Source organism: Xenopus laevis, chromosome 2L (assembly GCF_017654675.1).
Source record: "Xenopus laevis strain J_2021 chromosome 2L, Xenopus_laevis_v10.1, whole genome shotgun sequence".
In the NCBI taxonomy this organism is placed as follows: domain Eukaryota; kingdom Metazoa; phylum Chordata; class Amphibia; order Anura; family Pipidae; genus Xenopus; species Xenopus laevis.
Window position 1 is genome coordinate 148,566,757 of NC_054373.1, and position 18,116 is coordinate 148,584,872.

The window sequence follows — 18,116 nt, forward strand, 5'->3', positions numbered from 1 at the left end:
ATGGCACTCGGAGCGCTTTGTTTTCTGAAGTCGCCCGAAGATTCCTCATGAGTCAACTTCGGACAACTTTGGAAAATGAAGCGCTCAATATTTTTGTGTTAGGGCATACACAGTAGTGTAGCATTGTGATTTATGAAGACACAAACACAGAAGCAGAATCTGTGCAATCACAGCAGGAATATGACATTGTAAACTGATGCCAACTGCTTTCTGGATATAATGAGAAGCACCTGAAGTGACAGGGGATAGTCCATTTCCTTGAGTTCTGCTTGTTAAAACCATCAGTGCAAGCATTGAGCACATCAGTACAATCTGGCCAGATGTGTAGCCAAATCTAGCAGCATTCTATGATTTAGATGGACGGACAGATTTAAATGGACAAGTATACATTCTTCTGGATGGATATAGATTTGGTGGATGGATAGATTTTGATGGATAGATATATTTAAACAGATACCGTATATACTCGAGTATAAGCCGAGTTTTTCAGCCCCCAAAATATGCTCTACCTCGGCTTATACTCGGGTCAAGCGCAAAAACAGTCGCCGGCATCTAAGAATAATGGCCGGCGTCTAAGAATAGTCGCCGGTGCCCAAGAATAGTCGCCGGCTCCCAAGAATAGTCGCCGGCGTCTAGGAATGGTCATTGGCATCCAAAAACGAGACGCCGGCACCTCCAATGGGAGCAGAAACCCTCAATTTTTTGATTGAAACTTACCAGAAGCTGCTGCATTTCTTACCCTCGGCTTATACTCAAGTCAATAAGCTTTCCCAGTTTTTGGAGTTAAAATTAGGTACCTCGGCTTATACTCGGGACGGCTTATACTTGAGTATATACGGTAGATTTGGGTAGATAGATGTAGATATATTTAGATAGGATAGATTAGAATAGACAACATTGATTCCTATTGTGAAAGTAGTTATTGTAGAAGTGTTATGACTCTTTCTTTCTTTCTCTCTTTCTTTCTTTCTGGTAAAAATAAAATCCCATTTTTACTTTCTTGACTGAAAAAGAAACCTATCTTCAATATACTTCAATTAAAAAATCTGTAACATTTTTATGAAAACCCTGATTGTATGCAGTGAAATTCCCCCTTGGTTTACTTCGTTTACTTGCTCTGCTGTGACTGCTGCAGAATGAGAGGTATCTCAATGAACGGTCAGAGTTTTTTGGCAGTTGCAGTTGGCAAATGTGAATCAGAAGCCTACAGCTCTTGTTTCACTTGAAACATATATCAAAGCATGGCTTCTTCCCTCAAGGTTTATTTAGGAGTTGCATCACCAAACAGTTGCATTGTCATTACAAGTTTTACAATCCATTCACCGCCCATCTTTGGTACACTTAAATAAACAACATTTAATTAGGGTAGAAGAGAACAAGATGCTTTTAAAAACACACACCATAGAACTGGTCCCATTATTTCTGCAAGTACTAGTCCTGCTAATACAGCTTTGCAGAATTCTTTATGGCAAAGATTTAGAGAGATCTAAATTTAGATAATATTGATAATATTGTTGTCACAGAGATGCTTTTGCAACATGTCCCAACCAAGCAGCAGAACATATTACAGGACTTGCCTGCCATATTAAGCACTGATGTGCACTGGAAAGCGAGGGGTCCTTTTCATGGCTTTCATTTTTGGACCTCGCATTCTTTACTTTGGCTTGACATCATCCATCAGTTTCCAGTCATGCATTTGAATCGGTTTTTAAAATAATACAAATTAAGATTCACATTTGCACTATTATCCGAGGATTTGGGGTACCGGAACTTTGCATATTCTTTATCTGTTTCTGACTTGGACCAGGGTAAATGGATTTTTGAGGCATGATCTACGACGACATCATCACAGGAACCAACATGCAGTATCCCCAGCCCGTCAATGAAGAATTCTAAAATACAAGAGCAGTGCAATTTAATATTTAAAGGTTATTAAAATCTATTTTCTGCTTGTGGTTTTCATTTTGGAAAACAATATTTTTATTCATCAAACAGTGCATATTAATGAGGGATAATTTTTACTTTTTTTCTGTTGCACCTCTCTCATGAGTAGTGATGGGCAAATTTATTCGCCAGGCGAATACATTTGCGAAACCGCTGCAAAAATTTGCAGGTGTCAAAAAAATGGACGCCGTTTCGAATTTTTCGCCGTTTCGCAAATTTTTCGGGAAATTCGTGAATTTTTTGCGAAACGAGACAAATTCGCCCATCACTACTCATGGGAACGCTTCGAAGGATTATATCACTGGTTCCCAAACCTGTTCAAAGGCCATACAAATCTACCTGTCCTGCTGCAAGTAGATCCAGTGGTTTTGTTGAGTTATACTGTTTCTATTGTACTGCACTTTCTATTAAAATTATAAACAAACATAATAAAGACTGCAATTAATAATCTCTGTATTTTAGATGTAACTGATAAACTTCAGAGACATAAGGGAAGATCTATCAAGTGTACGTATGAAAAATGTCAGATAAAAAACCTGGCACCATCCACCATGTTTTCTGCACTTTGCACCCTGCCCTGCACTTTAAAAATCTGCTGGACACCTCTGCAAAACAGAGCCCAGAGAAAAGTGTTCTGCCAATGAATATATCATGCCTGTGTTTAGGCAGAAGGAGTGAGGCAGGCAGGTATTTCACCCTTCTGCTCTGCTACCCATCCCCTAACCTGCAGGGCTGTTTTTATAGTTTGTGATACCCTAGGCACTCTTGATTGAGGACCCCCCCCCCCCCCCCCGTTTTCATGTTTGACACTGTTTTGGCTATGAACCTAAAGTAGGGATATCAACATTTTATGCCAAACCCACTCTGAGAGACATGCCCCTAACACATCACTCCCCATTTTACAGATACACCCTTAGCAAATATATAAATGAACACAGTGGTAATTTTATGTATAGTACTTCAAAACTCAGCAGGAGAGCACAGTGGCTTTTCCATGTATAAATACCCCCATAACTCATAGCAGGATGGCAAAGTGGTAATTCCATGAATAAATGCCCTAGAACCCACAGCAGGGTGGCACAGTGGCAATTACATGTATAAATACCACTAAAACTCATAGCAGATGGCACAGTGGCAATTCCATGTATAAATGCCCTAGAACCCACAGCAGGATGGCAAAGTGGCAATTACATGTATAAATACCCCCAGAACTCATAGCAGGAGAGCACAGTGGCAATTCCATGTTTAATTGCCCCAGAACTCACAGAAGGATGGCAGAGTACCAATTCCATGTATAAATACCCAAAAAAACTCACAGCAGGAGGGCACAGTGGCAATTTAATGTATAAATGATCCACAACTTATAACAGGAGGGAACAGTGGCAATTCTACATATAAATACCAACAGAATTCAAAGCAGGATGACATAGTGGCACTTCCATGTATAAATACCCCCAGAACCAATAGGAAGATGGCACAGGGGTAATTTCATGTATAAATAACACCAGAACTCATAGCAGGATGGCACAGTGGCAATTCCATGTATTAATACCCCAGGATGTCACAATTGCAACTTTGCACATTAAGGAAAGGAAAGGGTTAAACACCACAAGGTAGAACAATAAATGTGTGTGTATTCTTACAGGACCACATTCTTTTTACACTAATAGTCTGAGAGAGGAGTAATATGCAAATAGGGAACCACCGTCCATCCTGCCTGTCAGCCGAGTCCTGGACACGTTCATCAGCTTATACTGAAGCCTTTTTCCCTGCCTGCCATTGGATGTCAGGTAGCTGAGGTCACACAGAGCACGTAAGTGGACAAAACAATGCATGCACTCACTCAAACCCCCCCCCCACCCCCTCACCCCTCTCAGTCAGCAACTATTTTTTGCAGTAAAGGCAGTCTGGACAAAAAAAAAGAAAAAAATATGCTACCTGCTTAACTCGCCCCATGGACTCTGTCACCCTAGGCACAGGCCCTCAAGTGCATTTAAGTAGATACGGCCCTGCTAACTTGTGCATCATTTACCTGGAACCAGGTGCAAAGTGCCATTAGAGCTGCACTTTTTGCCCCTTAGTAGTAGACACACGAATTGCCACCTTTCGCCACTAGTGAATTAAGCAGTCAGTTAGACTGAGATTTCTGGCTAAACATCTATTAGTTTTCCTATACACTGCTGAAACAAAGGCTAAATGGCCGATAAAGCATTGTTTTCATGTATCCGTTTACTTTGTATGTTAAACCACCAACCATCTAATTTGGAAGAAAACAAGCAGACTAATACATAACAGGCAACCTGGGTATTAGGCAAAGCAAAAAAAACAAACAATGTTAGTGTTTCCAAAGACTCCATTTGTTTTTCAGTTGAGATGGCTAGCCAACTAATTCAAGGAATTCTACAGGAACATGACAATTTTGTAACAAGAATAACAGTAGTCCGAAGCCTCTGGCTGACATGGCATTTACAGCTTTACACTTACCTAAATGTCCAATTCTAGACAAACGTGGGTCAAAACCAACTTGTAGAGCCTTTTCTGTTCTCGCTAGGAAAAAGTTTATTACTCCATCGGTGACCACACAGTTAGGGAAGCCTTCAATGGCATGATGGTAGCCTTGATGTGTCATCAGGCAGTCACCTTCCTTGCCTCCGGGAAAAATACTAATCTTCTGGCGGTATGTGGTATAATATCCTGTGATTTCTCTTACAGCACCACCCACCTGTAACAAAACAATGTTCAAAAAGGTTTAATGAACATGATTCTGCTTTGTAGTTAGGATACCATCACATATTGTAAATATATCCAAAGTGAAACACTCTTGGTGGGCAAGAGCACAACAGAGTCAGATGGGCTGTCTGGTATAGTATAGATTTTGTAGCCCAGTTGCAGGGCTTATGTAGAAAAGGTGCACAAACATTAACTTCTAGTGATGGGTGAATTTGTCCCGTTTCGCTTCGCCATGAAATGGACACCAAATTCATAGTACAATAAGAACTCTCCACAATAGCTTTTACATATGCTCTACTACTCTGTGCACACCATGTTGTGAGTTATAGTTCAGCAAAAACAATTGTTGAGCACTGAAACAAACTAGGAGGTAAGATTTGTTGTATCTATTTCCCTCATTGGGTCTAATGACCCGTATACACAGATATACCTCTTGTGAACCGCTCCTGGCCCAGATTACAGAGCCCACTATATACAAAAGGGGTACCATGCAGAAAAACAAGTTAGTTCTGGGACGCTGGCCATCTGTGGTGCATATATATAAATTTGGTCAGTTTTAACCTGTATAACCTGATTTGCCCGTCTGTCATGTTGTTTTCAAAGTTAAATAACACGTGGGAACTAACAGTACTGTGATATTAAAGATTGGACACGTATTTTATAAACAATGTTGCAAACTCTTTTTAGAGGTAGGACTCTGGAGAACCAATTTGCTGATTCAGTGATTCATTTATTCAAAATGTGCACATTTTGAATAAATGAATCACTGAATCAGCAAATTGGTTCTCCAGAGTCCTATCTTTGAATTGTGAAAGTCTGCAGGTCTTGCGGTGCCTTAACTCTGAAGTTGAACCCTCCATTATAATGAAAAGGATCTCATCATCCATAAGAATATACCATGTTTTTAGAGACTCACTTTTGCTACTTTATTTGCAACTGTTTTAATATATATATATATATATATATATATATATATATATATATATATATATATATATATACATATATATATATATAAAATTAGATTGATATATATATATATATATTTTTTTATATATATATATATATATATATATTTTTTTTTTTTAATATATATTGTCAGTACAGTGAACGCACTCTTCCCGGATTCAATTTTTTTTAAAAATATATATATATATATATATTCCAACAAAGAAGTCCAGACTCCAATTGCAAGTAAAAAAGTCCTTTATGTGCAAAAAATTGCTGCAACGTTTCGAAGCTCCCGCTTCTTTGTCAAGCATCACATAACATCATGTCATCATTTCCTTTTTAAAGGTAACTAATTAACACACTCAACAGGTGAATTCAAGTCTCACAGGATTTAACCCTCGCTGTACTTGACTACAATTCTTTAGTATAGGCAATAGTACATATTGAGCACTATAGACATCTCAACATTTTATATCATATAACATTATTAAGTCAATCAATGTTTCTGAGTTCTTGGAACCTCCACTTATGTCGTATAAACGACCACGCAGTCTGAGAGACAGGCTTGTTAAATCAGATTTGGGCACAGCGAAAGTGAGTCCTCAGAGACTCTTGGCTCCACTTAGGAATGGCATGTACCCGTGTGGTAGATGCACACAGTGTTCTAGTGTGATACGCACCAATGCCTTTTCGCATCCTTATACAGGAAGGAAATTTGACATACAGGGTCACTTCACTTGTGATTCGGAGTATGTCGTGTATATGTTGAAGTGTCCATGTGGGCTGGCTTATATTGGTGAGACCATACAACCGATCCGTGATAGGATCAGCCAACATAAATCTACTATACGCAAAGAGATGGTGAAATTACCAGTTCCACTTCACTTCCAGTGTGCACGACATACTGCAGCGAGCCTGAGATTTTTGGTGATAGAGTCTGTTGCCCCCCCACGTCGGGGGGGCAACAGACTCTTGTTACTCCAAAGAAGAGAGAAATTTTGGATACATGCATTACAGACATTGCATCCTAGAGGTCTCAATAGGGAATACGACTTGTATGCATTTATGTAAATATGAATTTTGTGAATATGGGGTGGGCAAGGGGACTTTGTATGTTAGCACACAGGGAGATATTGTTATTCTTTTCTGACCCTATCATGATTGACTTAATAATGTTATATGATATAAAATGTTGAGATGTCTATAGTGCTCAATATGTACTATTGCCTATACTAAAGAATTGTAGTCAAGTACAGCGAGGGTTAAATCCTGTGAGACTTGAATTCACCTGTTGAGTGTGTTAATTAGTTACCTTTAAAAAGGAAATGATGACATGATGTTATGTGATGCTTGACAAAGAAGCGGGAGCTTCGAAACGTTGCAGCAATTTTTTGCACATAAAGGACTTTTTTACTTGCAATTGGAGTCTGGACTTCTTTGTTGGAATATATGTTTTGTCCATTATTTGGACTAAGTCGCGGACTGGGATACCGCTCCACATCGGTTTGTACGGATATATATATATATATATATATATATATATATTTAAAAAAATTTGAATCCGGGAGGAGTGCGTACTGACTGTACTGACAATATATATTAAAAAAAAAATATATATATATATATATATGTTTTTTTCTATGTTACACAGGTGTTAGCTTTTTTCCTACTTGCTTGTTTACAAGTGTTGCCATGACAACCAGGTTTTTTTGTGCCATTCACTTCTGGGGGAGGGTATTTAGCAGTTTGTGTTGGTCACAATCTGGTTTGTTATCCTTGAGAATGAGCACAGTATGGGGCAGATTTACTAAGGTTCGAGTGAATTTTCGAAGTACAAAAAGTTTGAAGTTTCAAAGTAATTTTTTGAATAATTCGACCATCAAATAGGATACTACGACTTCGAAGTTACTTTAAATTCGATTTGAAGTAAAATCGTTCAAATATTCGACCATTCGATAATCGAAGTACTGTCTCTTTAAAAAAACTTCGACTTCAATAGTTCGCCAAATTAAACCTGCCGATGTGCTATGTTAGCCAATGGGGACCTTCTAATGCATTTTTTGAAGTTTTTTGTAGTCAAAGTAAAATCGTTCGATCGATCGCTGAAATTGTTTGAATTGTTCGGTTCGAATGATTTAAGTTCAAGTTGCTAAACAAATTTAGGGTGTGCTCCTCCATGTGTATATATATATATATATATATATATATATATATATATAAATGTTCATAAAGTACCTGCACTCCTTCCTTTCGGTATGGATGGGTGCCTGGTCAGTCAGGGTATGTAGATTCAAGATGGACCAGCACTCCAAGTTTTTCAATCAAACAAGTGTTTATTTTAACATCACTCAAGTGTCCAACGTTTCGGCCCACATTAGGGCATCCTTGATAAAGGCCCTAATGTGGGCCGAAACGTTGGACACTTGAGTGATGTTAAAATAAACACTTGTTTGATTGAAAAACTTGGAGTGCTGGTCCATCTTGAATCTATATATATATATATATATATATATATATATATATATGTGTGTGTGTGTGTATGTGTGTGTGTAACGTGTTATGCAAGAACATTTAAGTGTGTCCTAATATAGGAGTATTTCCATATTCTCAATAACAACACTCACCAAATCCAGAATTGTTTTCTCCAAAATTTCAACAAGCTTCTCAATTTTTGTACGGGGGCTGAATAAAAAATCATCATCAACCCACAAGACATATTTTGTGGTGACTTGTGAGATGGCTAAATTCCTGCCGGCAAACCAGCCCTTGAATGAGAAATACAGTATATAAATAAGTTGTTGCTTCTTGATTATTTACACCAATCTGCTCATTATTGTCAATTTTCTGCTTCCCCGCTTGCTTCCACGGTAACATGAACAGCTATGATTTAAACCAGACTGGATGTGACCCTGCAAGATTTTTTTATGGCAAAAATGTTTATTAAAGTTAAGTAACATTGAGTTCATCTATTACTTATACTGTATATAATATTTCAGGCCAAATTCAATTCAATGAGAAAGACGTATCTCATTCAATTTCAGATTCAGCCAGATGCAATTCAATGAGAAAAACTTATCTCACTGTATATCACATTAAAACTTTATTGAAGTCTATGGAGAAAAAATAGAACTCAAATGGAATCTTGTCCATGCATGGAAAACCATAAAACTATTTGAATCAGGCCCTTTAAATGTAATTTGCTTTTGTCTCCAACTATAAACCAGTGGTTGTGTTTCATTCCAGTATACACCTTTTTATACCATTTTATATGTACATGTATGAAATCTCTTATCCAAAAAATATTCAGAAAGCTCTAAATTACAGGATGGCCATCCCTACAGAACCAATTTTAAAGGGGTTGTTCACCTTTAAATTAAATTTGACTATGATGTACAGAGTGATATTCTGAGACAATTTGCAATTGGCTATTTGTTATTATATGTGGCTTTTGAGTTATTTAGCTTTTTATTCAGCAGCTTTCCCAGTTTGCAATTTCAACAATCCCGCTGCTAGAGTCCAAATTACCCTAGCAACCATGCATTGATATGAATGAAAGATTGGAATATGATAAGAGGGTCTGAATAGAAATATGAAGAAAGATGAGTAATATGTGACCCCCATTTGAAATCTGGAAAGAATCAGAAAAAAGGCAAATAATTTAAAAACTATAAAAAATTAAGGCACATTGAAAAGTTACTTAGAATTAGCTATTCTATAACATACTAAAAGTTAACTTAAAGGTGAACCACCCCTTTAAGTAAAACATTTTGTGTTTCTCTGTAATAATAATAAAAGAGCATTTTATACTTGATCATAACTAAGATGCATGAATCCATATTAGTGATAAAACAATCCCATTGGGTTTATTTAGCATTTTTTAGCAAAATTAAAATATGGAGATCCAAATTACATACATATCCCCTTTCCAGAGAACCCTAGGTGCCAAGCATTTAAGATAACGGAGCTTATACCATGCATGCTAGCCAATGCTAAAGATAAACTCACACACAGTAAACCATAAAATGCAACAAAATCCACAAACTGATTACTGATGATTTCAGGGATGGTGTATCTTACCTTTCCAAATGGCATAAGATATTGCTCGATAAAGGGTCCCTCGACTTTCTGCGGTTTCTCGCTGTCGTCTGCAATGATGATAAGGACCGTCGGGTAATACTTTCTAATGCTGTCTATTAAATTCTGTAGCTTGTCGTAGCGAAGGAAAGTCTTTGTAGCTATGGTGACCAAGGTGCTGATATTGTATTTGGCTATAAAACATTAAAACGTAACTTACCTCACATATTTATTGTGATTCATTTCATTATGTTATGCAACAATTAATATTCTAGTTATTATAATACCAGGATGTAAACGAACAAAAGGTTTGTTTGTCAGCATGAGAAGGCCATTGTAGCTTTCAGCAATATAGCGCTTAAGTGTGTTATCTTGGGCTGCTTTCCGGTGAGTACAACTTTCCAGAATGCTCTCAGCAAATATTAACAATAGCCTTCATTTTTTTCACTTGCTTAGATCTCTTAGTTGTCTCCTTGGGTGAACCTGTTCTACTCACACAGTTTAACTGTATAATAGCAGAAAATAGAACAGATTGTAAGTGTTGGCACAGTCCCATTAGCCAGGTCCTGTTCAGATTCTTTGTTTTCTTGAAAAAAAAATCAGGTTTTTGTTTGATGTTGTGACTGTATTAATACTCCTGCTCCCTCAGGGCTCATTAAGCTGCAATGAACTAAAGCCAGTCCTGGAAATGCTTTTAATTTGTTTTTTCAAAAGCTTCTGAACACTTTGGCTCTTTTTAATGTTACATTGTTGACTAGTCTTGTTCTGCCAAAGTTCCACATTCAATGTATGTTTCCTGTAGGGATGCACTGAATCCACTATTTGGGATTCGGCCGAATCCCAAAGAGATGAAAGATTCGGCCGAATACCGAACCCGAACCCTAATTTGCATATGTAAATTAGGGGTAGGAAAGGAAAAAGTGGAAAAAATTCTTCTTTTGTGATGAAAAGTCATGTGATTTCCCTACCTGCCCCTAATTTACATATGCAAATTAGGATTCGGATTTGGTTTGGCCAGGCACAAAGATTCGGCCAAACCCGAATCCTACTGAAAAAGGCCGAATCCTGGCCGAATCCCGAACCGAATCCTGGATTCGGTGCATCCCTAGTTTTCTGTCCTGGAGACTAATGGCATGCATACTGTTCTGAATAGGGAAAGGGGGTCCCACGTGTGTTGTGAGCCTGATAGCTGAGATTTGGGGAGAAAGCCTATTTGCTCTATATACTCTTTGGAAGCCAAGCTTGAAAGTCAATAAGTACTTATTTAGAAAACAATTTTTGTAATAACACAGTACCTTGCACTTGATGGTAACTAAGCTACATCAATCCATGTTGGTGGCAAAACAAAGTGCTCCAAATAAAAAATAAAGGCACTTATCCATTAAACTCCAGATCTGAAGCATTAAGATGATATATCTCATACATATCCATACATATCCATAGCCTTGTTGTCAACAAAGCCCTGACCAAATGTTGGTCTTGAAAAATTGCCAAAACTGCTAATGTAGAATAAAGTAAATATTTCCAGTGTGTGAGTCAAAAATGAGAGTGAGCTTGAGTCATACTGACTGATACATGCAATATCCTTAAAGGAGAACTAAACCCTAAAAAATTAATATGGTTAACATGCTATGTTTTATATAATAAACTTATTGTACCAGCCTTAAGTTCCAGCTTGTCAATAGCAGCAATGATCCAGGACTTCAAACTTGTCACAGGGGGTCACCATCTTGGAAAGTGTCTGCGACACTCACATGCTCAGTGGGCTCTGAGCAGCTGTTAAGAAGCTAAGCTTAGGGGTCATCGCAAATTATTAAGCAGAAAATGAGGTTGGTCTGTAATATAAGCTGATGTTACAGGGCTGATTATTAAATTCTGATGCTTGTTGTAGTGGTTTCTGTGCTGCCATGTAGTAATTATCTGTATTAATTACTAATTAGCCTTATATTGCGACATTTCTTTTCTATGTGTACTTTATATTGTGAGTTGGTTCCTGAGCTCAGTAAGTGACAGCAGCACAGAGCATGTACAGTGAATAAGTAGAAAAGAATATGGGGAGCTACTGGGGCATCTTTGAAGGCACAGATCTTTACTATTAAAAGTTTGTGGTTGCCTTGTGCTGGTACAGAAGCCCAAAACATAATGTACAAAATGTATAGCCTACTTCTTCAGTTAGGCTTTAGTTCTCCTTTAAGAAGGGGTTGGTGGCTTTTTAGCAAGTGAGGGAATACAGGGTTATGGAAGACAGCTCATAGTACAGGTATAGGATCCCTTATCCGGAAACCTGATATCCAGAAAGCTCCGAATTACGGAATGGCCGTCTCCTATAGACTGCATTTTATCTAAATAATCCAAATTTTTAAAAATGATTTCCCTTTTCTCTGTAATAATAAAACAGTAGCTTGTAATTGATCCCAACTAAGATATAATTAATCCTTATTGGAAGCAAAACCAGCCTATTGGGTTTATTTCTAGTAAATATAAGGCATGAAGACCCAAATTACGGAAAGATCCGTTATCTGGAAAACCCCAGGTCTAGAGCATTCTGGATAACAGGTCCCATACCTGTACAAGTTGATCCAGGGACTGGTTCAATTGACATTTTGGAGTCAGGAAAAATGTTTCCCCCTTTTGAACTTGATGGAAGTGTGTCTAACAAGTTTATCCAGGTACTGGTCCAATTGCCATCTTGGAGTTTTTCCCCCTCTTGAACTTGATGGAAGTGTGACTTTTTTTAACCTTACTTACTATGTTACTATGTAAATTGTGATTGAAATAAGCATTTCTGACTCCAAAATGGCTATTGAATTAGACCTTTGATTAAAGAAGCTTTGGGGTTTCTCATACACAGGCATTTTTCTTGAAACCATGTATAGTATCACTTTATGGAGAGAGATGTCCACAGTTCCATTGTTCTTTGTATTAATTGTACAAACCATTTCTGTACCTGAAGTTGAAACACTCTTGTAATAAAACACAATGAAGATGTCTCCTCTGGTAAGATCTGTTAATTAAGAGGCTTCAGAGGAGTTTATTCTGTGACCCAATTTCTTATTTACAGTGCTCTTAAACCATACAAAAAAACAATACCTTACATACATGGCAAGATCTGCTCATTTGACAAGTTGACAGATAACCAAGTATGGCCACTTCCCACGCTTACCACTTGAGCTTACCACTGACATGAGTGCACCTGGGTGCTTTTTTAGCTTCTGTTGAATATTCATGAGCACTTTTCAACTGGTTAAATAGTGGATAACAGATAACACCATTATGTTCTGCAGAGCTTACGTGCTATCTGCTGTGTAACCTGAGCCTTTTCTCATTTGAATGGCTGCCCCCATTGCTACACAGCAGCTTATTTATATAAACTATAGTAGTGTTTCTGAAGCAAACACATCAGATTTACAGTACCAGTGCAGGGCAACACTTCATTAGATTTTTATTACATTGAAACACTTTAACTTTTTGATGTTACTGTTACCTTTAATCGTGGATAGCCTACTACATGTCAGAAAAGGTTTGATCAGTTAACTGGGTTACTAAAACATCCCCACTGTAACTACTCCAGGTAGCAGGTACTGATCTCAAAAGCCTTTTCTATAAGAGACAACATTTTTTCTCCAATAACTTGTACCACATTTTTTAAAATGATGCGTTTTAATATTTTTTAAGTGCTGGATTGAAGATACTTACAATTACTTGATCCCGAGTCATACAACTTGGGAATTCTAGGATGGTGAATTTTGATGTAAAAAGTGGCTGAATGTTCATCTGTCTGAAATTTCACTAAGGGAAAATAACAGTATAGTATAACTTACAAGCCGTTATAGATCATTCTTGAATGTTTATGGGGATGTTATAAGTTGACATTTCTATGAAAAGCTTGTACTTAGTGCCCGGTGCCCCTACAAGAACCTATCAGCACTGAAAGCATATACGGACAAGTGACCACATAATTCTAAATAAGGCAGGGAACATAGCAGTGGTGTAACAATGTTTAGCCACTACCCCTCCTGAACCATACCAACATTGTGCACCAGCCTCCCGCATGTCTATCTGAAGTGGAGGGCAAGGGGCAGGGGAACTTAGGCCCCCTATTTTCCTAATAATGCATCCAAAAGGCAGTAGCCATTTTGCTGATTAGATTACCCATAATAAAAAATGTTGCTTATATTTTTTTGATTGCATACTTAATTATAGTACACAGGGATGATGTTCATCTAAGGGAAATGGCTGACAATTTCCTGTGGCAGCAAAGTGCCCAAAATGATCTCTCCATCCATATGAATATTAAATAGCTGGCTGTAAAACACTTTACATGTGTTAATTTCAATTCATAAGGATGGAAACAAATTTTCGGGTGCTTTGTTGAAGTTTCCGGCCGGTGACAACGCGTTCTGTTTGCATTGAGCCTAGTGATAAATCATATAATGGGACATTATTTTTAAAGTGTTATTTCTAGAATGGTCTAATAGAACAAATTCTGGTATTCATATTTTTGGCCCATTAAGTTATCTTATTTTTGGATTGTAAAAGTTACACATCTACTATGCACTTATGTTGCTTTGTGTATTGTATGGGTTCCTCAGTAACCAGACACAGCAATGCACAACGCTCCTCTTCGGCTTTCTCGTACAAGTCTTTGCACAGTATATTCCTTATCAAACACAAAAGCCATGAAAGTACATACCAATGTCAGCTGTATTTGGATTGAAAATGGTGTTGGTATATGAAATAAACTGAAGTTGGCGATTCAGGTTGTCCATGTTAGGGCTGGATAATGTTATGTGCCCTTCTCCGGCTCCTTTAACTGTAACTTCATCAACTTCAGCAGCGGTGTTAAAAGTTCCCATAGTGGCTGACAAGCTCACCTAAAGAGAACAAACAATGAGTCAAATCAATCAGAAAACCTTATTTCATGGTTTATCACATAAAAATATATGGGCAATATTCAGTTTGAGGAAAAAAATACAAATTTAGTTTTCGTGTAATAAACAGCAAACTAAAGAAATACTGTAGCTAAATACATTTCTTTACCATTCTTTATCCATTCAGCTATTAGAAGGTATCCGAGATTTCTCAACATCTGTTTTTAATTCAAGGGCATTTAAATGCTTTCTTATATGTTATGTTTGCAAATGAATATTGGTTTTGAATCCTTCAGTAACAAGTGCTTCATTTGTGTTCAAGAAACATAGCACAATTCATGTTCTTGAAACTGAAAAGAAATTAAACTAAAAGGACCACCTAGAATGATGTCATTTTCTATGGAATTTCGTAGGTGTTTTGTAGGTGCTCCTTCACTGAGCACTCTAGGCTAGTAATGGGCGAATTTGTCCCGTCAATTCTCGAGCATCAAAATTTACGCCAGCAACAATTCCGAATTTTCACAGGAATTTTGCGAATTTATTAACCGGCAGCAAAACACGGAAATTCGCTGCGAATTCGTGTCTGGCGAATAAATTCACCCATCACTACTCTAGGCTCCACTTTGGCAGTGGTCCCAACTAAATTCTTTGATAAAGGGCAGATTATAAAACACCCTGAACCCTATAGAGATATTACAAATATAAAGAGATGAAAAGAGGAGATCTGCCCCCCCCCCCACCAAACCATCACCAGGTTATTGCTCTATTTCTCTATAAAATCAAGTATTTACCGTGTAAATCTTTTTAAGGTAATCTTGGATATTGAGACCTAAAAGAGAAAAGATTGTTGATATAATCTTTAGTCATAAGATAGGGATGGATTTCATACTTGTTTGTAAGAAATAAATGAGGCAAGACAATGAGAGGAAAAGTCTAAGCAATTGGTAACATTTCATGTTACCAAGCAACAGATGATGTATATCAACATGTGCAGATACACCATTACAAATCCCTTACCTGGTATAATTATTGTCTTCAGAGGATGGACTTCAACCCCCTGTGTGGGATACTGCAGAGGAGAGTTGGCCTTTGCAATAATAAGACTGTCTGTTGGATTGTGATACCTGAACATGAAACCAGAAATTTTATGTCAAAATAATAATAGTAATAATTCAAAATACTGGAAAAGATTTAAGTTTTCAGTCATAAAAAGTTCAAAAATTATGTTTTCTGTTCATTATGTACAGTCTCTGACTATTCTTTTTGGCAGTGAGGACATGCAGTGTATACTAGTAAAATAGGTCACATGCATACTAGGAATTAAACTACTACACTACTGGTACATTTCATTTTTGATTATGGTGTTCATTGTTTATTTTCTTATATCCTAGAAAGCATTTCTACCTGTACAACATTTTAGTCCTCTGGACTCTATTCTAGCTTATACCCCACCATCCTGCCCATTCTTGGTGCCTAGATACTACCTGTAGTCCTCTAGATGACATTATCTATACCACACTCAACATTGCTCACATAGATGTCCTTCTACTTCTTTATTTTATTGAGTTTTTTCTAGTGCACATTTTTGTCAATTTGTCTTCATACTTTCTCACCTCATATTATATTTCTTGAATTCTTGCTCTCTCCTTTTTTTGGTTTCATCAAGCTCGGATTGATCGAAAGCTGAAGCAAATTCTACTGCGTAGGGCTTTCCAAAGAGCTCCTGTCTGAAAGGAATGTTCAGGGTGGCTTCGGCCTCACATTTGCAACTGTTCCTTGGAAGCAACCTGTGTGATAAGACAAATGCTAATTATCCCACTGTGACCTCAGAAATATTCCCCCATCACAGAACTGTGAGCTACACCACTTATATCATTAGTCGAATTCAGTAACGTAACTAGAGGGGGGCGGTCCTGGCGCGGGACATGCTGCCGGGCCCCCCGCCCCCCTCCGTACGCTGTTTTCTGTGTGTGTGCAGTGGCGCTCGAGCTGCCGCGGGGGCCCTGAGGGGGTGCGGGCCCTGGTCCAATCGCACCCCCTGCTCCCCCGGTAGTTCCGATCCTTCCCTGAGTGTCCTTTTACATACGGTATATCTGAGATGAGTGATTGCCTTTAAAGGAGAAGCAAACCCAAAAGTTAAAAAACCCTACCCCCCTACCCTACATAGCCCCCCTCCCTCAGCCTAAGTGTTACCCTGGGAAAATGCCCCTAAGTCTTTACTTACCCCTCTGTGCAGATTCTGTCCAGTGGTTTACACGTGCACCATCTTCTTCTCTTCGGTAATCTTCGGAATGAGACCAGTGGAGAGGCGCATGTGCAGTTGGAGCAATTTTCTGCCTCTCTGCGCTTGCACCGAAACCCACGAAAATTGCTGAAGTGCCGGTCTCATTCCGAAGATTTCCGAAGCGGCTGAAGATGACGCCCATGAACTCCAATGCCTGAATCTGCACCGAGGGGTAAGTAAGTAAAAAGTTATTGCCATTAGCCCAGGGTAAAACTTTGTCAATAGTGATGGGCGAATTTGGGAGCCGGCGTCTTGGTCTTTTTTTGATGCCGGTGAATTTTCGCTGGCGAATTTTTGCAGCAGTTCTGCAAATTTATTCGCGGCGGCGAATCGCAGGAATTCTGCACAAATTCGCCCATCACTAGAAGTCAAATATTCAGGTCTATTATACTTTACAGGGTACAACTGAATTCTCTTTCTGCATTGAGGGAATTACTACTGAACAACTCTAATAGATTGGCATCACGGAGGACATGAGGAAGTCTAGAAACAATATTCTTATTCATCTTATTTGTAACAATAATAATACATTTACAAAAAGAGGAATTATGAGCCTTATGGCACTTTCTGGGGAATGTTTAACTCTGCAAAATGTTATTTTTTTTTTTTTTTTTATGTTTTTGCATTTTTTGTACAGTTTAGTCAACACATTTTTAAAACAGTAGTATTTCATATAAAGATAAATGGAAAAGTAATATGGGGAATTTCAAATTTATGTAAGTTTTTTAAAACTCCCATAAACTCCCATAAACTAGAAATTCGACCATTCGAAAATTTATTATAAAAATCAAATTTTTTAAACTCTGGTGAATAGGATCGACCCGAAAAATTTAATTGAATTGGAATCAAATTTTAAAAACTCTATTCAAGTTTTTTTCTCGGAAAAAACTTGCATGTCAGGAAGGCTGCAAACAACTCCAAATCGATCCCTGGACATCTCCCATTGACTTAAACAACAATTTAGTAAGTTGACGCGAATAGACCAATTCGAGTTCTTAAAAGCCCAATGTATGATAAATCTCAAAAATCTAATTTTTGGAAAAACTCAAATCAAAATTGAATAACTCCCTAGTCAAATTTTACAGTTTTAAGCATAAAAAAACCTAAAAAATTTGAATTTTGAATTACAATTTTCAATTTGGCCCTTGATAGATCTGCCCTAGATGTATACAAAATCACTCCATCCATCCAGAGTGAAATGACAGTGGTGGAAGGGAGATACCCTTTTCAAGAGGCTTGTGATTAGAGAATTATCCTGCACA

General features: G+C 37.8%; 1 protein-coding gene across 8 annotated transcripts in view; it reads right to left on the reverse strand.

The window, feature by feature from the left end:
* Nucleotides 1–1,246: 1,246 nt before the first annotated feature.
* b4galnt1.L (beta-1,4-N-acetyl-galactosaminyl transferase 1 L homeolog) overlaps nt 1,247–18,116 on the reverse strand; it is a 125,271-nt gene continuing 108,401 nt past the window's right edge. For all 8 annotated transcript variants that reach the window (XM_041580838.1, XM_041580836.1, XM_041580834.1 and 5 more), the window contains 9 exon segments: nt 16,184–16,357; nt 15,588–15,694; nt 15,362–15,399; nt 14,393–14,573; nt 13,396–13,488; nt 9,703–9,893; nt 8,250–8,390; nt 4,429–4,666; nt 1,247–1,892 (listed from right to left, as the gene is read on the reverse strand). In XM_041580838.1, the coding sequence (XP_041436772.1) occupies nt 1,678–1,892; nt 4,429–4,666; nt 8,250–8,390; nt 9,703–9,893; nt 13,396–13,488; nt 14,393–14,573; nt 15,362–15,399; nt 15,588–15,694; nt 16,184–16,357 (1,378 nt within the window). In that variant the 3' untranslated portion in view covers nt 1,247–1,677.